The sequence below is a fragment of the Panicum hallii genome, chromosome 8 (assembly GCF_002211085.1).
Source record: "Panicum hallii strain FIL2 chromosome 8, PHallii_v3.1, whole genome shotgun sequence".
Lineage (NCBI taxonomy): Eukaryota > Viridiplantae > Streptophyta > Magnoliopsida > Poales > Poaceae > Panicum > Panicum hallii.
In genome coordinates, this window is record NC_038049.1 from 3,216,259 (window position 1) to 3,235,645 (window position 19,387).

General features: G+C 46.7%; 2 protein-coding genes, 1 long non-coding RNA gene and 1 pseudogene across 4 annotated transcripts; all 4 read left to right on the forward strand.

Moving 5' to 3' along the window:
- Window positions 1-1,210: 1,210 nt before the first annotated feature.
- LOC112902085 (UPF0481 protein At3g47200-like) lies at window positions 1,211-2,877 on the forward strand. Of its 2 annotated transcripts, XM_025971000.1 has the most exons (2): window positions 1,211-1,720; window positions 1,760-2,877. In XM_025971000.1, the coding sequence occupies exons 1-2, from the start codon at window positions 1,254-1,256 to the stop codon at window positions 2,742-2,744; spliced, it is 1,452 nt and encodes a 483-aa protein (XP_025826785.1). In that variant the 5' UTR covers window positions 1,211-1,253; the 3' UTR covers window positions 2,745-2,877. The 2 variants fall into 2 exon arrangements, with proteins under 2 accessions (XP_025826785.1, XP_025826783.1); XM_025970998.1 differs by having other exon boundaries at window positions 1,211-2,877.
- A 265-nt stretch (window positions 2,878-3,142) lies between these two features.
- On the forward strand, window positions 3,143-4,198 carry LOC112903447. The gene is made up of 3 exons (XR_003230808.1): window positions 3,143-3,381; window positions 3,473-3,764; window positions 3,929-4,198. It is a non-coding gene; the product is annotated as an uncharacterized LOC112903447 (long non-coding RNA).
- A 1,798-nt stretch (window positions 4,199-5,996) lies between these two features.
- Window positions 5,997-15,199, forward strand: LOC112902024 (putative disease resistance RPP13-like protein 1). Its single transcript, XM_025970920.1, has 2 exons — window positions 5,997-6,451; window positions 14,132-15,199. Exons 1-2 carry the CDS (start codon window positions 6,434-6,436, stop codon window positions 15,182-15,184), a joined length of 1,071 nt encoding a protein of 356 aa, XP_025826705.1. The 5' UTR covers window positions 5,997-6,433; the 3' UTR covers window positions 15,185-15,199.
- Window positions 15,200-15,755: 556 nt separating this feature from the next.
- Window positions 15,756-17,198, forward strand: LOC112902606 (annotated as a pseudogene).
- Window positions 17,199-19,387: the final 2,189 nt, after the last annotated feature.

Genomic DNA, 19,387 nt, shown 5'->3' on the forward strand with positions numbered 1-19,387 from the left:
ATTCGGATGGTGACGTGAACCTATCCCATACCTTGGGGATAGCCTGGTACGATGCAGGATCCAATCCGGAGTTCGACCCCAACGAAGACGGTTGGTACGACTGAAGCCCGTGCTACGCTCGAGTTGCTTATGGAGGAGAACCCCGAAGATGGAGGACGGCCAGAGGCCTAGTCACCACTTTACGTTTTCTGCTTGAATCGCTCTAGCTGAGAGGTTTGTAATAAATTTCGTACTACGAATCCTATGGATTTATGTAATAATTAAACCCATGTTTGATCTTATATGGAGTGTGAATGTGATACTATGCCTGAAATGAGTTTTGTATGTGATAGGCTTGATCCAGGGACTATCACAGTAATACAGGGAGTTGGATTTCTCGATTTGGAAATCCGGTTCGTTTCAATTATGACATGCAAACACTCCCCAGATATCTGCAGGATATAAAGCCAGGGCACTTGCTGCTGGACTGCAGCTTATGGTTGCTCACTTCTATAGCTGCTGGGAAGCATGGTCCCGAGTGGGACAAGTTCAGCCATGTCCAACAAGTCAAGGCATATGCAGATGATGAAGGCATTCCGAGGAACTGCATGCATATCTCGGATGGTCTGGAAGTGCATATATATAGTAGTTGTTTCAATCATGTATCTTGGTTGTGGAGATAATATATACAACTGTTCTGACAGTGAATCTTGATTTCTTATAAATAATTTTGATTTGACATGTCAATTTTTGGCCTTGGGAGTGGAGGCACATTTTTAATTCAAAATTGCACTTTACTAATTGTATTTTACATGAACTCTTTATTTAGGCATGACATTTTGCTTTCCCAATTCATATGATGGTTAAATTATTATTTTCTATAATTATTAATTAAGCATTTATACTATTTATTACTCGCTATATCAAAGGTGATGTGTCTTTGGTTTAAGATAGACTGTTAGATCATCATAAATTCTAATGGTGTAGGTTCTTTTCTCTTTTTTTATTAACATGGTAAGTTATAGCTTCGGCAAACATGGTGCTTTTTTCATACTCCCTTATAAAGATATTAGATAGCTATATATTGTTGGCTTCCATTCATCCTCTAGTCACGATCTCGATCTTTAAATTTGGAATGTAAAATAAACAACATGTGAAAACAGAATTATGGTGTGAAGGCTCTCTCTAACTTGGACCACTCCGGTCTCCTATATATGCATCGTCTTGACTAGCTAGCTCCTCGCAAGTCGATCGCAACTCTAGTTTGCCTGGCCATGTCACAGAGACGGGGCGAGGAGTCCGGCTGCTCTAGTAGGGTATCCACTACACTTTCTGCACACGACGAATCTCGTCCGAAAGCTTCATGTCCGCCGCCTCCACCTTCATGTCGTCGCCCGTCTTGGCCTCCACCTCTACCTAAACCTAAAGCAGCCTTCCGTTACCCGTATCACATGCCAGTCGGAAGGAGCAGTGCCACGATCCAGAGGGTGGAGGCAAGCCTGCTGGGCATTACAGGCAAGGACCGCCCTGCCGGCCTCAACGACGTCCGCGCTCCGTTGGTCGTCACCATAGGTCCCTACCATCGTTGTGCATATGGCCTGGCCTGGTCCCGGCTCCGTTTGATGGAGGAGGCCAAGGACGCCGCGCTGGAGGAGTTTGGCCGGGTGTCGAACCAACCGCGTGAGGCGCTTCAAGAAAAGATCCTTTCAGTGGCCGCATCTGCCCGCGAGTGCTACGGCGGCGACAGAATGGTCAATCCCTACGACGACAATTCTGACGACGACATTTCTGTGGACGAGGGTGACCGTAACTTCGCAGAAATGTTGTTGTTGGACGGCTGCTTCCTGCTGCAGTTCATGGTGTCCATGTGCCCCGACGACCCCAAGGCCCCGGCGGAGCTAGACCCGCTCATGTCCAGGGCCGAGGTGCACACCCGCATCGACGCCATCGTCAGGGACGTGATGCTGTTCGAGAACCAGATCCCCTGGCTGGTGCTCGAGGCTCTCATGGAGTTGAGGCCGGGTGTGCCCGTCGACAGGTTCCTCACTCTCATGGCCTCAGCCTTCCAGGCCGGCAACGACGACTCAACTAATCCGAAGGCCCAGCATGATCACGATGATCACCACCACAACAAGCCGCCGCATCTCCTTGGCCTCTTCCATCGCCGTCAGATAGGCACGGCGCGTACCCAGAGCCTACTCGTCCCCAAGCTGTCTTCCCTCTCCACCACCGCCGTGGAGCTCGCGGAGATGGGCGTCAAGCTGACCGCCGGCAAGACCAAGAAATTCGGGGACATGAGCATGGCAAACCGGCAGTGGCGGGGCCTCGGCCTCTTCGGCGAGCTCTCCCTGGCGCCGGTGGTCCTCAACGACCTGACCGCGTGCTGGCTCATCAACATGGCGGCGTACGAGGCGTGCGTGGGCGCGACGCAGGCCGACAACTTCGCCGTCAGCTCCTACATCTCCGTCGTCGCGCTTCTGGTGAACCGGGAGGAGGACGTGCAGGAGCTGCGCGGCAAGGGCATCATCAACAGCGCCATGAGCGACATGGGGACGCTGGAGTTCTTCAAGTGGGCCGCTCCGCACCTGCGCGTCGGCCACCGCTACTACGAGGTCTTCCGAGGCCTCCAGGAGTATAGGCAGAGGTGGGCGTGGATGGCTGTCCACAGATTCTTGTACAAAAACTACAAGACCATCGGCGCCGTGCTCTCCATCATCGGGGTGCTTGCTGGCCTCTTCAAAACCATCCTCTCGCTGAAGCAGTAGCACTAGCTAGCGGTAAAGGGATCCCCGTGCATGCCAGTAATTTATTATTACACAAAGAAAAAATGCTGAATGTGTCACTCTATATACATATATACATATATATATATATATATCTTTTTTCGTTGCCTCGATATATAGACAGTCTTATGTATACAAAGAACTAGCAACTTTGCAACCGTTCCTTCTCTTGGTGGCGTGAGTGGAGTGCAGTATTAAAGAGAGAAGGGATATGATGGACAAAAGTGAAAGATCTAATAATTTTTTTAGTAGTCGGGGAACTAGCGTTGACAACTTGCTCAAAGGGAGTAGCTATTGCACGCACTAAACATGTAGGTAATTGGGTGGATTAAAAGATGCATTGATTCGGCGACTGTTTAATTTAATCAAGATCCGGTCGAAGGTCAAAAAATTTGACTGATACAAAAACCGCGAGAAGCAAATATGATTCGAATGCACTTTGTTACAATTTGCTACTCCGATCCCTCTATCTAGAAATACATGCACTTTTGGAAATTTTAGAACAGAGTAAGGAGGAAATAAGGAAAATACCTTATACTTTTGGACAGGTTTCAAATGCAACAAGTCCTTATATATATTCGTCGACGGAGGGATCGAGCTAGTACATGGTAAATAAGTGGTAAGTTATGATGGAACATTTCAAAATTATATGTTGACAAATATAATTGCTACAAATGTTCTTGCTTACTAGTATTCATTCGTGGAATCAGGTAGCTAGGTTACGTGATTGAATGGCTCGCGGCGTCCTCCTCACACTTGCTGATTATTATTTTTGTGCTTCCGACCTCCGGCCTCCTTATCTTCATCTTGGCTTTTGAAGATTACGGAAGTACTAGTACAACTCGCGGCATCTGCATCACCTTGCTCTCTACTCTGCTCTAGATGACCTGATGCCATGGCCGCTAGTGTTTCCTCCTTGTTCTTGCTCCAGAGCACGCAGTAGAGGCCCGTAGGACGATGTGCTTCGACAGACAAAGGTCTGCCCTTCCGCTTATGGTTCAGGTAAATTTGCCTGAGCATCTCGTGATGTTCCATTAATTTAAGTATTCTGCCCTTCTCGACGATGCAAGTATATTCCTGTGGACGTTAAATTATACATACGTTTCAATTCAAGTAGCCTGCTGCGCTGTTTCATCTAATACAACATATTTGGGAAATGCGTGCAGGTGCAATGCCTATCGTCGTCTAGCTATGGATCAATGGATCAATGGATCGAAGGAGCAGTATTGGACCAGATATGGGAGGCTGCAGGAACAAAAGGAAAGCTCAAGAGTGTGACGTGAAATTGTGAACATGCCTCTATGTTTTCTGCATTTGCATTAGCAGTTGATGCATTTACGCTGCTTGCCCTGCATCGTCAGAGAACAGCGATAATTGTACAGGTGGTGACAGACCTTTCTGTCCATCGGCTGCACGAAATTATACTTGCTCAGCTTGCCCTAGCTACTTCGTCAGGTCGTTGATCAATAATGTTATGACCAGCTCCCAGCTCCTGGTCGCCATGGAGATTGTACGCTGCTGTTAATTTCTGCTATTGCCGTCTCGACCGCTGCACATGCCAATAGGCGCTGGCACATGCACTTTGCACGGATGCACCCACCTCCCTTGCTGAGTGGGAGCGGCGCCGGTCAGATTCTGAGACCACCGTGCCGTCCTCCCCTGCAGGTCCCAGGCCTTCTTGGTCGGCTCCATTATTGCCCTTCTGCCGACGCCTGACGTGCAAGCCCTTGCTTGATGGCTTGGAGCCTTGGACCGGCAGCAATGATGGTCTCAGCTACAGCGGTGGACCAGGCATCAATTCAATGGTGGACAGTCCATGGTTGTTGGGGATCCATACTAGGCGCTGATGCTGAAGCCATTTGTTACTGCACTTATTGGTGAAAGCAAGAGGAATATAATTTGGGGTCAGTTGGACAACGAGGACGCACGCTGTAATCAACCTAAACTCGCTGCTCAATTAGTACGAGCAATTGCATGCCATAGGTGGGTAACTCACGCCTCTCCTCTGCTGATCTCCGTAACTAAAGCTCAGCAGTGAACTCAGTTTTTACCCCGGACATTGTCGACCAGTGACCACTTAAAGTCTCGGTTGGATTGGAACATATAAACACGTCCGCACAACGCCTCGCATCACTCAATTGAACTTAACGTATGGCCAGTTGGGTAGAGCAATCAACACATGCCCCCAACATTGTCGCTCTGCCGCCACCGGCACCCCTCCTCAACTTACCACAGCTCCTCAAATCCACCACAAATGGCCTCAGCATCTCCACCAACTGCCACTCCACCAGAACGCCACCCTGTCGACACCATGCCACCGCCACCACATGTGTGTCGCCGCCACCACTAGATCATTTTTATATGCTTTTCTTCTTTTTCTAAATCTGCCACAAATATCAGGCTCATACGCCAAGTCCTCGTTCGAGCGCGGTGACAGCGCAGCGCTGCTGTTTACGGGCTGATTTGACTCAGCACCACCAGACGATCCTATCTGTAAGGGCATCTAGCTGAGGAATGTTGAGTACTCTATCCTGCCTGTGATGAGTGAATTGTCAACCGTGCGGTATGATCGTGCGCTTGGTCTTTGGATTGCAGGTACATGGGCGTCGAGTGTCGACGTAGAGTTGCCGTGGAGGAGCTCGGGCTGGGCGGCAGCTGTGGCGTCCACTCCTGGATCGAGGATGCAAGCGGCGACGGAAGGCGGGTTTCTTGGTTTACGCCACAAAACCGAGGAGGCAGACGGCGGTTGAAGACGCCAAGTCGTGGAGGCACAGGCGTCGGTCTCGGGACTGACGGAGGCGACGGGCGTCGACGGCGTCTAGGGCCTCGCTGCGGGCGAGGAGGTGATGAGCGTCGGGCGGCGTCTAGGGCCGTCAGAAGGCCGAGGCGGGAACGGCGTCTAGGGCCACGGCGTGGAGGCGGGAATCTTCCCGCGCGTGGAGTTTTGGCGGTTTTCTCAAAACCGGCAACCTACCCGGGTTTTGCGGACCCTCCAAAACCGCGGACCGGATCTTCATCCACACGGCGGCATCGCGGAGAAGACTTCGACTCGAAGAAAGAACCTCGGCCGTCGGATGAGTCCAATGTATCTTTTCCAGTTTTGCCCCTACGGGCTTTCTAGTGTCTAGTTAAGTCTAGGGGTATTTTAGTCTTTAGTCTAGAGAGTTAGAGGGGTTAAAAGAGAGAGGAGGGCAGCCAACTCAGTAGCTTAGGAGTTCCCGTCGCCCCCCCCCCCCCCTTCTGTTTTTCTTTTGTTCTTCTGGTTCCTCCTCTCCTCCTCTTTTCTTTCCTCTAGGGTTAGGATTTGGTGATGGAATTTTGAGAGCTTGTATCACTGATTCATGGGAAAGGAGGCCCTTCTCTCCTAGTGCCCTCCAGGTTTTTGGACCGATTCAATTCGTGTTGTTTTTCTCGCTGTAGTTTGGATTCCCGTTCTTGTTTTGCATTTGCGCAGGCACCAGGGGGAGCGCACCAAGCGCTGGGGAGCTTGCAGCAGTGGCTGCTATGCAGCGTGCAAGGAGAACAGGCAGCCTGCAGCACTAGCACCTTGGCCTTGGTGCGCAGAGGCAGCAAGCAGCAGGGAGGTGAGCAGCGGTGGGGGGTGTTTCTGCAGCAGCAGCTCAAGACAGTGCCCAGCATCGTCCAGGCCGGCTTCGATCTGCGCGTGGCCCATGACGGTGACTCCTAGGGTAAGCAGCTTGCACGGCAGCAGCAGCAATTTGATTGTTTTAGTTGATATGCAAATTCCAGTGACCCCGGGCGACAGTAGAGGTAGCAGTTCAGGATGCATGTTTGACGCACAGCAACTGTTTGATGAATTGCCTAACTAGTTTTTCTTTCTTCACTGATTTTGCTAGATTTGTTTTAGGTCGCAGATGTGTAGTTAACTCTTGTTCTAGGGTTGTTTTCTAGCTGTAGCTTGTTTGTCCCCTCACTAGATTTATTTGCTCGCTCTAGGTTATTTAATTTCCTGCTTAGTTATATCCTGAAAAAGCAAAACACAAACTAGTTGTTTAGTGCTCTTGCTAATTAGTTTTAATTCTATTACTACTATTGTTTGTTTTATCTATGCACTAACTCTGTCTTGTCGAGTTCTTGACGAGTTGAGCTTTCGATGTTTTCTTTCTGATCAGCTTCCGTTCGGTTGCGCGTGTGTGCGTGTTTGTGTGATTTTTCACCGCTTTGCTTCTAAGAGTGTGTTTTGGCTCCGGAGAGTGAATACTCTTAGTGCTGATAGCCGTCCTATGCTATGCGGTACTGATACTCTTTGTTCGAGGTGCGTTGGGTGTAATCGGGACTTTTCTCTTCAGTTTTTCAAATCGAATTTTGAGGCTCCCATTCATCCCCCCCTCTGGTCGCCTATCTGGTCCTTCACTAGCCACGCGAGATCATTAGTTGACTTATTAATTCCAACTTGTAACTCTGATATCGATCGACTTATTTCATAAAAGACTAGAAAACTAGAGAGAAGTTGCTACACTAAGTAATCCCAGCTTCAAAAGTAAAGATGGCAACGGGTAGGAAATATCCACGTACCCGTGGATATTAAACCTGACAGGCACGGATACGGGTTTAAGTATATGCCCGCGGGCACGGGTACGGGCACAACTCTAAACCCAACAGGCATTTGCTCACGGGTATGAAAAATTGATATCCACACCCGTAAACCCACCATACCCGCTTCAATAGCTGACAGGTGGGCAAAAACTCCATATATAAGTTCTTGTTAGGGTTTCAACCTCCACATTTCTTCCCTCCTCCCTCCGTGCGCCACCAGGAGCCGTCCACCCTGTCCCCCCAGCCCTTCACCTTGACCCCGCGGCAGAAGGCGCCACGCCGCCGCCAGTGCACCCGGCCCGCCCCCTCCTCCCTCCTCCCTCTCGGCCGAGCGCCTACCCTCTCGTGCTGCCATCTCGTCGCCCCCGTATCCTCGCCAAGCGCGCCGCCTTCGGATCCTCGGTGCCCCTACCACTGGACCGCCGCCGCCACGAGGGGCCTCCTCGGTGCCACAGCGAGGAGCCTCCTCGGCGCCACTAGAGGCCTGGACCAACCGCCGACACTGCCGCGGGGGCCTTCCTCGGCGCTGCCACGAGGGGCCTCCTCACCGTGGGGGTCCTCCTCGGCGCTGTGGACCACCCGCCGCCAGGAGCTCCTTAAGTTTGCGGTACACGAGCATGCCCGCGGTGGGTACGGGTGTGTTTCTGTGCCCGTGGTGGGTAGCGTGCGCGGGTGCGGGCGTGAGTTTTAGCTCGTGGGTACGGGTATCTGAAGGGTGTATCCGCGCGGATTTTACACGTTGCCATCTTTATTCAAAAGGCCGTTGCTTGTTTTTACCCCAAAAAATATAAAGCGTCGGTTAAACCGGTCGCCACCGTCAGTTTAACCGGTCACACTTGGCCTGGCTGCTAGCTGTTGAACTCCAACATTCACTTCTGCTGACATTATTGCACTGGCGCTATGTACCGACGCACCGTCGGTTTAACCGGTGCTGAAGACCCTGTTTCTCGAATGCTTCTGTATGCTTCTGTATCTTGAAAAACCTTTCGGGCACATGAAGTACCAATGCACCGACATCTTCTTCCTGAGTGTCGGTTCAACCAGTGCTAAAGGCACTTTTACCCAAAACCTTCTAGAACTTCTGTGCATAACACCAGATCAACTGAGAATTGCACCGATGCCTAATGTCCATAGCGTCGGTTCAACCGGTGCTACTGACTTCTTCTTCACTTGATCATTATTGTAATTACCAATGCACCGCTCAGTTCATATTTAATGCCGTCGGTTCAACCGGTCGCCTGTTTTCAGCTAACACTTGTCCAAATCATTGGTGCAGTCATTTGGACACCCTAAATATATTCTACCTCTGCATTTTCACTATACCTTAGACATCTTAATAGCGAATCAGACCATCTTTATATATAGATTGGACTCCATCCATAGGACCTAGAAATCCTACAAAACTTTATCTTACAAACTTGTCAGTCCTATTAACTATGTTATCATACGAATATTAAAATCACAATTATAATGTAATGGGACCATTACAAGCTAACGGATAGTCCGGAGCCATGCTCGGCGTCAAGTTCTTGAGGATGGAGAGGCGATGATGGCATAGACCGACCATGGCGGCTACTCCGACGGTGGTTCTTCAATGATGCTAAGGCACGAGGGGTCGCGGACTCGGCTTGCGGCGAGGACATCGATTTTGAGTCAACGACCACTTCAATCCCAACACGCAATAGATCGATGCATCCGTTTTCGATTCCAATGGAGGCGCTTGCCACCGGCAGCACCGCACGCCTGGTCCGGGCGTCTTGGTGAAGGAGCAGATGGGCACGCCGATCGATGCTAAGGTGAGGAGTGACCGCCGCCGTTGTCCGCGCCAACTCTAATGGGAGGGGCTTCCATGGACGGTGAGGGGTGGCGAGATGGCGTGGGCATGGGCGGTGAGGGGTGGTGGCGGCGGCGGGTAGCGAGATGTTGAGCACTGAGCAGGCGCGTGAGTGGCGACGCAGATGAAGCACCTCGGGGAGGAGAGGATAATATGAGTGGGAGAGAGAAAGAAAAGAAACGGTCCGTGGAGGAAGGAGAGATCAGTTCGGGCCACGAAATGAAAATATAGCCCAAGCCCAAAACTGATCAAGGAATTAATCCTTACTTAGAAATAGGTAGAGATAGAGATAGTAGAGATTTAGTACTGCTGGCAGGATCCAAACTTCCACATGTTCCAACTGAAATTTTAAACCCAAATGGTCAGGTTGCAGGCGGAGTGGGTTGCGGACAGCCGCAAACCAATTTTTGCAGGCTAGAGTTTAATAATGCGGGTAATAAATAGTTTGCGGACTTTGTGGATGGAAATTTTAGTCCCGCACATCCCTCAAGGATCGGCAGCTAGCTTGCCTGCCCCCTCTACTAGTCCATAAGATTGACCAAAACAAGTAATAATGAGTATAGTTGCTGAAAAAAATTCAACATTCAGAACAGATGTATCATTCTTTCGTCTATCAAATTAGAATACAATACATCACTAATGCATCATGGATAAACAAGAACAGGTAGCTTCTTCTTTCAAGAATTGTCAGACCTCACAAGGGTCTTTTGTTTCCCCAATAAACAATAAGGCACTACGGTGATCTGGATTTAAGTTCCGAATCAAATAAATATAGATTATTACACTAATGATAGTAAGCTCCATAGGAAAATTACAGAGTATTTTATCCCTCTGAACACCTTGTTTATTCAAATCTGAATGTTTGAACAGAGAAGTCTTGATCAGAACTGGATTAACAGTCTACCATATTTCAGAGCAGCTACTGATTAGCCTACTAAAATCTTGATCAGAGCAAAGAAAGTTATTGGCTCACATCTGGACATAGTTATTAAGAGTTGAGAGCTCTGATTTAAGAACAATAATGAACAAAATGGGCAGAACATACATTATATGAAATCTCTGCAAATAATTAATAACAAGAAACATTATATACAAGCCACACATAGACAGACAATGGTTTCTCTCAGGTTCAGAACAAGACAAAAGAGAACAATAATGAACACATTTGCGTTATTAGTATTGCACTTTATGAGTCATGATGGCACCAAATGCTGACTCTTTCCCCGTTTAGTAATCAAGCTGCAGATTTTATAGTACTGCAATAAAATGGAAAGAAGATATAGTTATGAGCCAAAACAGCCGCGTCAAAATCAGAATCAAACTTTCAGTTCCATAGTTCTATTAAGGGAGAAGCATTTCCCAGTTACCATCATCAGCCTTTTTAGCAGGAGCACGACTGTACTTGTGGTACTGAACCTTTTCACACGCAAATTTCAGGAAACATCTGTTGCCATGTGAAAGTACAAGATATTTAGTAGAGTGCATCATCCACCACTGCAGGATTCATAAAATATGAAACACAAAACACCTAAAGTTCAGAAATATGGCAAAACCTATCGGTGTGAAGGAAAACCCTATAAAGCATAGTGTAACATGTTAAGCAATGCACAATATATATAGATGAGCGGTGGAAACTAGATATATGTATTGGATCCACATATCTGGGTAAAAAAAGCATCGTGCTTCAACCTTCTGTCAATACCAAAAGAGACATCGGCCCAGGTGCTTTGGCCTTCTATCAGCTGCTTCCACACAATTATATAGCATTTGCACGGTACAATACACCTAGAGATTTAATCAAGCAAGAACCAAGGAAGGACCCAGAACCGTACATCTAAACAAATCAGACGAAAAGGCACATCTGAGGAGTTCAACTAGGGGCCAATCACATTCACGTGATGATCCAATATTCACCTCGGGGAAGAAGACTACACGCTTGATCTAGATGCCTCAGATGCCGGTGAGCAGGTGCCGATACGACCTGCACAGCACGGCTGTCACTCGGCAACGGCAAGCAGACGGCAGGGGCGAGAGAGGAGGAAGAGCATGCGCTCTGGGAGTCCGGGCATGCGCTCTCGGGAAGATGGGCGGAGCTGCTGAGTGCATCGGCTGACGCTGCCATAGGGTTCGCGATGCTTGCAGGTTTCTCCTCTTATCCAGTGGGCTTCACAATATGGACAACAGTGGCCTGTAAACAATTTGTAGTTGGGCTTTGAGCGTCGCGAACAACGATATTGTGGGGTGGGTTTGCGGGCTCATATAAGAACCCAGCCCGCCTGCAAGCCAACCCAATGGGCCATGGTTAATACTGACAATGAAGATAGTACAAATGGTGTGTGGATTCTTATGAAACTAATTAGAAAACATAGGAACATAGTAAACCTAAATTGCATCCAAAAACTAGCCTCTATATTATCCTTACCAGGCTACTGCCACCGCTCCACCTACTTCTACAATTGCCAGAGTAGCCCACCGAAAGCCCAGAAGCCACAAGGAAGGTGGCGGTAGGGCCTCCTTTGGCACACGCGCTCGACTTTCATGGGGTGACGAGGTTCAGCTGCCGGTGCCGATACGGTGAAGTGGGAGCTAGATCTGATCTCCTAGCATCTGGATTCCATGCTAAGACATGTGGCTTCTATGACATCTAAGCTCGCAGAGGCAGGAGGCGGCACCATACCATGGAGTACGGCATGTGGGCGGTTGTATGGTGGGGCCAAGATCTTTGTAAGGCTAGGTGGGCTAGGTGACCGTTTGTGGCGATGGTGTAGGCTGCACGGGGCGCCATTGACGACGAATGGATTCTATAACTTCAGGTAGCATGCGGAGGTTGTGGGTAGGTGGTACGCCGTGTAGGGTTTATGGTGGGATGACACGGGGTGACGTGTGGTGGCTGTGCGTAATGGCATAGTGAGTGCCTGCAAGACGTCATCGAGGAGGCGCGGCAGTAGCTGAGGTGGTCAAGTATGTCACATAGAGACGACCGCGCTTGGTTGCAAAGTGGTGTTGGCGGTGGCTGTAGAGGATGATGTGCAAGGATGCGGATCGGTGATTAGTCACATCATCCAACTCCAGTGGATGTACTCGCATAGGCTGTAGTGGTGAGAGAGGAAGGAGCACACCGAGGCTTGAGTCCATTGATCTGGTGCCGGTGCTTCTAAAGGTTGATTCTCAGATGATGTGGTGGCAGTTCCAGGTTTCCATATGCTTGTTGGAGGCTGCTGATATCGTAAAGCAGCGGTTGGCCCTACTTTCAGTGGCTAATGGTGTGTGAAACAATGTCGGTATATGATGGCGGTTGCAGCAACAATGGCATGGTGGTAACTTAGCTTGCAGCATGCTGCGGCGTATAGTCAGGCTTGGCCTGGGCGACTTTGAAGCGAGACATTGTAGCAAGACAGCACAAGTGACAGTGATGGTGTGCCAACATGATGGTAGTGACTATATGCCAGCTTCTGGACGACTGTGCTTGCAGTTCATCTTAGATTTTTGGTGTTAGCTTAGAAGTTGGAGGAGATCTTAGTGCTGCTGAGCAGCATTGCATACTCTTCCGATGCTGATACAAAAATAGATCCATGGCGTGGAGTTTAGTGGCGGATGTGGCAAGGCCCACGTGTGTTTTCTTTTTTAAAGGAAATGAGAGCGAGTTGTAGAGTGTAGTGGCCGATGAGGTGAGGCCCCAACATGTTTTATTTTTGTGGTGGCGATTGCGAGGCAGTCTTGGAGAGGTTGCAGATCTGGTGGTTTTCTTCTGTCGATTGGAGTATGGTATGTTGCAGAGACACTACAATGCAGGATCCCGATGGCAACAGTCTTCCCTATATGGTGCAGTAGTCTACTTCTCTCTTGCTTTTTTGGATAATGCAGAACCATGACTGGAGTTTCAAAGACTGTGCGTGACCTAAGGTCAATAGCGACTTGGTGTCGCAGCAACGATTGGCCCTCCATGGCAGCTTCTAGTCAAGCGTCTGATGGACTGAGGATCGTTGTTGGTTGTTGTTGTAGTGGCTGGCAGTGGTTTTTTGAGTTTGAGAATTTTGCTATGGCTGAGGGGTGTGAGGTGTTGGAGTGTTGTCGTGGTGGGTTATGTTGTAGCACATGTTTAATAAGTTTGGCTATGCGGCCAAAGTTGTTGCTTAAGTTTCTTGAGGAAATTTCCGATACGGCACTGAATAAAAATCTGATTCCTCATATGGCACTACAAAATTTTATCTGATACTCATATGGCTCTACAAAACTTTTTCTCCCATTTGACATCGAGATTAACTTTCAATCCTTTCTTGACGCTTCAGATTTTCGTTGGGTTGTTATGGTTGCAGTTGTTGTATTTTCAGCCTGCACTTTATTCTTTTATTGACCGAAGTCAGCAAGGGAGGCTCCTACCTATTTTTTTATTTAATTCATGTTTTTTTAATCCATTTCTACGAGGAGTCAAACCTAGGTCTACTGGAGGCTACTCAGGTGCTCTCACTAATAGGCTTGAGACCCTTTCGCTGGGCTTTATTCTTTTTAATATACAATTGTAAACTTAGGAAAAATAGTAAAATTCGCAATGGCATATTGTACACAAGTTTTATACCACGAGGATGTCCTACGTGGAACACAAAATATTTATACGCGAATTACTTTAACAATGTTACGAGCAAAGAAGAGACGATTCGTCAAGACACTCAGTATTCATTTGATCTCATGAGGTCGTGGCTAAAATGCAAACAGTCATTAAAATCTGTTGGTTATTTACTTCTAACATAAGTGAATGACCTCCGCGAGTATAGTGTCAAAATTTTGCTACTCTTTTTTTCTTGGAATGAACAGTTGCATCTTTTTCTCTTACTTATTATAAATTTGCACTCGCACTTGAGTCATAGACTGCAAAATTGTAAGCTACATCTACATTCTTTTGTGACGAAGGGATATCCAAACATTCTGGCACTAGTGGTAGTAGTAGTATAAATTATTAATAGGCATGAGCTTCTTGCAGGTAGTCGGAAATGAAAATGACGACGCCCAGATTGAACTGCTCAAGGACACTGGAATGCAAATTATAGCAAAATGTGATTGTTTACCGCTTGCTATCAAAGTAATGGGAGGTCTCCTGCGCCAGAAAATGACAAGCCAAAGAGACTGGGAAAATGTCCTAAATGACTCGATGTGGTCAGTATCCCAAATGCCTGAAGAGCTAAACTATGCAATATATCTTAGTTACGAAGATTTGAGTCCTAGTTTGAAGCCTTGCTTTCTGCACTACTCGCTCCTTCCCAAGAGCAGAGTGTTCTTCACCGATGACATTGTTGGCATGTGGATTAGTGAAGGATTTGTTCATGGAACTTCACGTAACTTCGAGGAAATAGGAAAAGATTACTTTGTCAAGTTGATACATAGGAACCTTATTGAGCCTGATATAAACTATGTTGATCAAGTAGTTTGCAACATGCATGATGTTGTCCGCTCATTTGCTCGATACTTGGCTAGAAATGAAGCACTAGTAGCACAGAACAAGCAAACTGGTATTTCTGAGAAAATGGATTCACAAAAGTTTTTTCGCCTATCTCTGGAAATAAGAGCATCAGAATCAGATGAGTTAGAATGGTATTCATTACAAGCACAGACATCACTGAGAACACTATTATCAGTTGGGCCTATAAAAATCAAGCCTGGTGATTCATTCCTTGCTTTTTCAAATTTACGGACACTACATGTAGAAGATGCAAATTTTGATGCATTAGTTGAATCTTTGAATCAACTCAAACACTTGAGGTATTTATCCATAGAAGGCACTAATACATCAAGGCTGCCTGAAAACATTAGTAAGATGAAATTCCTGCAGTATATTAGCCTTCTTGGTTGTAACAGTCTGGTGAATCTTCCTAATTCCATTGTAACGTTGCAACACTTGAGGTTTCTTAACCTTCGTGACACAGGAATAAGTAGCATACCTCAGGGTTTTCATGGGCTAACAAATCTGAGGATTTTATTGTTAGATTTAATCTTGTCATTAGAACATTGCATGTTTACTTTGTTAGTTTGCATGTAAAAATAAATATGCGTGTGTTCTATACATGGTAGCACTGCAGGTTTTGGTAGATCAAGCACTCAGCTCGACGTGTGATATGTGCTAGTTGATGCCTTGAATCACTAGGCAGTAGACATGCTAGTTAGGCGTGAGGCCATGCTGTGTGATACGGCAAGTGCATGGTGTGTGAATTGTATAGGATATACGTGAGATTAGGAGCTCGTTGTGCATGTAAACGTGTGGAAGTCCATGAAGATCTCCAGCCCGGGTCAAAGCCACGAAGAGATTTTTTGGCAAGAGAATAGGACCTAGTGACTGGGCTCTTGCATGGCTACTACTTGCACGTTCCGCATGTACCGAGATGTGGCGTGAGTCCCGGCCAAGTGGACTGGCCGGTTGTTATCCATTTACATGTACTTCAGTTTATATAATGAGAAAACGGTGAGGCCTGAGCAGCAAGAGCCAACCAAAATTACTTGCTTCTTTTGTTCCTACGGTGTGCGTATTCATCAGAGAGATAGTGCGTGGTGTTTGTGATAAACACCACCTAGAGAGGGAGTGATTCCAACATTTATATGGGTTTCCAGTGCACATGGATGGTGATTGGTGTAGCCTTGAAGAACTGGGACCTCTCTCCCAGCTCACTAGGCTTAATATAAGTAGCCTGGAGAATGTGTCGTCTTCCTCATTTGCAACAAAGGCCAGGATTGATGAAAAGGTGCGGTTGAGCTATCTGTGGTTGGAATGCACAAGTAGAATCGGACATGATGGCCAGTTGGTAAAAGATGAAGGCGGCATTCCTGAGAAGCAGCAGCGAGGAATCGAGGAGGTATTTAATGAGCTCCACCCTCCGTCTGGCTTAGAAACCCTCGGAATCAGAGGGTACTTTGGTCAGCGGCTCCCAAGGTGGATGGTGTCAACAACTGTTGTGGCTCTTGGGTGCTTGAGGATTCTAACGATGGATGACCTGGCCTGCTGCACGGAGCTTCCAAATGGCTTGTGTCAACTCCCCTGCTTGGAACTCCTACAGATCATTCATGCCCCAGCGATCAAGCGTGTTGGGCCAGAATTCCTACAACCAAACCATCACTGGCACAACCATTCCCAGGTAGGGGCTTCGTTTCCCAGATTGAGGTAGGCTGGATTTTATTGGACTGGTCGAGTTGGAGGAATGGGAGTGGCAGGAGCAAGTGAAAGCCATGCCTATCCTGGCGCAGCTTAAACTCGAGAAGTGCAACTTAGAGGCGCGTGCCTCCTAGCCTTGCCTTGCACGCAAGGGCTTTGAAGAAATTATTTATATATGATGTCAAGCACGTGTGCTCTTTGGAGAACTTTGCTTCTGTTGTTCACTTTGACGTGTTTAGAGATACTGACCTGGAGAGGATCAGTAATCTAACAAAATTGCAGAAGCTCGTCATCGTCGAGTGTCCAAAGATGAAGGTATTGGAGGGCTTGGCTGCACTACAGAGACTCAGTCTGGAGGATTATGACATGCAAACAGTCCCCAGATATCTGCAGGATGTAAAGCCAAGGCTTATGCTACTGGACTGCAGCTTACCGCTGCTCACTTCCATAGCAGCAGGGAAACATGGTCCTGAGTGGGACAAGTTCAGCCATATCCATCAAGTCAAGGCATATGCAGACGACGAAGGCATTCCGAGGAAAAAGTACATGTTGTACACAAGGGATCCTTTCCGCTTCGAGACAAATATCAGCTTCTCTGCCATTGCTCGACGTAAGCTAAAACTGCTGCTACTTCATCTAATATACTTTATTTTTCAGATACTCTGTTACTCTGTTATGCTTGCTCTAATTTCTTGCTTTCTTCCGGTCGAGGCAGACGGCATTGCCCCCTCATCAGACCAATGGACCGAAGCAGCGGTGTATTCAGCGTGCACACAACTTGTAGGAGGCAGATATAGCAGACAGCAGCGATAGAATGAACCATCAAGGATGTAATGTCAAAGTCCAGGTTCCTCGGGAAAAAAAAACGTCAAAGTGCCTTTGAGTGCTCTGCATTTGTGCTAGCGTTAAGTTGATGCAATTTCTGTTCCTTTCACGTCAGATAATTGAGATGGCTATATAAGCTGTGGCAGATCCAGTCATAGATGCGACGAGTGCAGACTTGCTCTGTTTTCGGTTAATCTATGTGTTTACTCTGCTGTCCTTCCTTCTCTCGACTTCTCGAGTTGATTACTGCTCTTACGCCTGTGCAGACTAGCAACAAAAGTTTGTAGGGAACATAAGGTTTATGTCATGATTATTCTAATGCATCTGCAGCGCTTTCCCTGACAGAAACTGCAGCTCTTTCGAATCTTACGTATATACTGCACTGAATAAGGAACGGTTCCGCTTTTCATAGGTCGTGAAGACCATCATGGCTTTGGTCAAGATTTTAGCGCCTAATGTTTGCAGTCTCTTCTTGGATCAAGATGCTGGCATTGGTCACCTGCTATTTCTTTTGGGGAAAAAGGTTAGATTACTCAAACAGGAGGACAGGCGTGAGCTTCTGTTTCCAATCGAATTTGCCTGGTAAGCAAGCCCCGACAAGGGACCTTCAGGCATGATGCGCAAGCGGAGTAGCGATGGCTCGATCAATTTTCTTTTGGTGGTTTCACACCACCACATGGCGTTAGCTTACACCTGCTGGACCTGTACAAGGACTAGACCTAGGACGAGCACAACGATAATGAAACTCAAAAGTACAACAATTGAATAAATTCTCTCGAAAAAACTGAAGTCAAGATCTAAGCATGAGAAGTTAGATAAAAAGGAGTTACTAATTCTACCTCCACAGCAAGCAATATCAAGAACTTGCTGAGAACACAAGTTGTTTGGAGAGCTGTGGTAAAAAATTGTTCATCTAATAAGATTTAATAGTACTCTTTCTATTCCAAACTATAGGTCGTTTTGGCATTCTTAGTTACATAATAATGATATAAAATTTGAAACGAAGGAGTACTAAGTTACAAATCATCTATGACTTACTAGCAAATAAACTTCTATATATATCTAAGAATTAGGAGGGTTGCCCCCTACTAGATATATTTATATAATAAAACAATCCAGAGCACGAGACTACAAGGAAAACATCAAGAGAATAGGAAAAAAAGAAAGATAAGGTAAACTAAATAAGACTATGTAGCCATGACTCAATTGCCAGGAAGTAGTGGTTCTTTGCTCTATATAACAGCAGACCAAATTCTTTTTTGAAGTTGTCTTTGCAACTTAAACATAGATGACTAGATCCCCCTAAGAATCTGATCATTGCGTGAAGTCCAAATACTCCAGCCTGAAGGACTCTTGAATAGTTGAAGTTGTAGCCTGAAGGATCCCTTTGTCAAGAGTTGGAGGTCTTAGTTCAACCCCCAGGTCGAATTTTGCTAAGTTTAAAATCAGGAAAGGCAATGGACACTACACATTTAATGTGAAAATGATCAAGGCTTGTTGTTCACTTGTTCTGTCAAGCACTAAGTTTAGCATGTTTAATTGCACCATGTTTTATTGTCGACGTATAAACTTATTTTTATTTTTGGTTTATTTTTAATAAAGTTGCTCACTGACCCCATTTGTGTAAGAACCGATCAAATATAATTGTTTCTGGACTTGCATCAGACAAAACACGATCGCTTACTAGGTCAAAGTCAAGCTCAATTGGGTGCATAGTACTGTACGCAGCATGTGTAGTTTGCTAACTAAATTCGGCCGCGCTGGTGCTAGTGGTTAACTAGTGGGGTTTCTTACGATAAAAATTATACTTTATGTGGATCTAGCTAGTTTATTAAGATTTTTTTATGCTAGTTTAGCTAATTTCGTAAGCTTTTATTTTATGCTGATTTAGCTAACTTCTTAAGCTTTTTACGGACCCAGCTGCTGCGAGCTATCTACCATGGTTCTAGACCACATATGAGACGCATTACTTTCATTGTTCAGAGACTGGCAGCTGACTTTTTCTAGTGAACTCGCAGGGAGCTGTCGATTACATTAAAAATATAAAACCCATACTAGGCAATACAACACAGCTACTAGACCAGTTTGTTTTGTGGCGTGCACTTTCTGCATTTCTCTTTTACATGATGGTTGAAAGCATCGGGAGATTGCAAACTTAGCAAGCTCAGCTGGTAAAATTTCCTGTGGTGGAACTTGTCCACCCAAATTCGAGTTCACGACTCGACGTGGGTGCTTGCATTTTTCTAAATTTATTTCAAAATTTAACCGCCAGCG

Excerpts from the sequence above, each read along its gene's own strand:
- LOC112902085 (XM_025970998.1), top strand. The coding sequence starts at position 1,254 with ATGTCACAGAGACGGGGCGAGGAGTCCGGCTGCTCTAGTAGGGTATCC.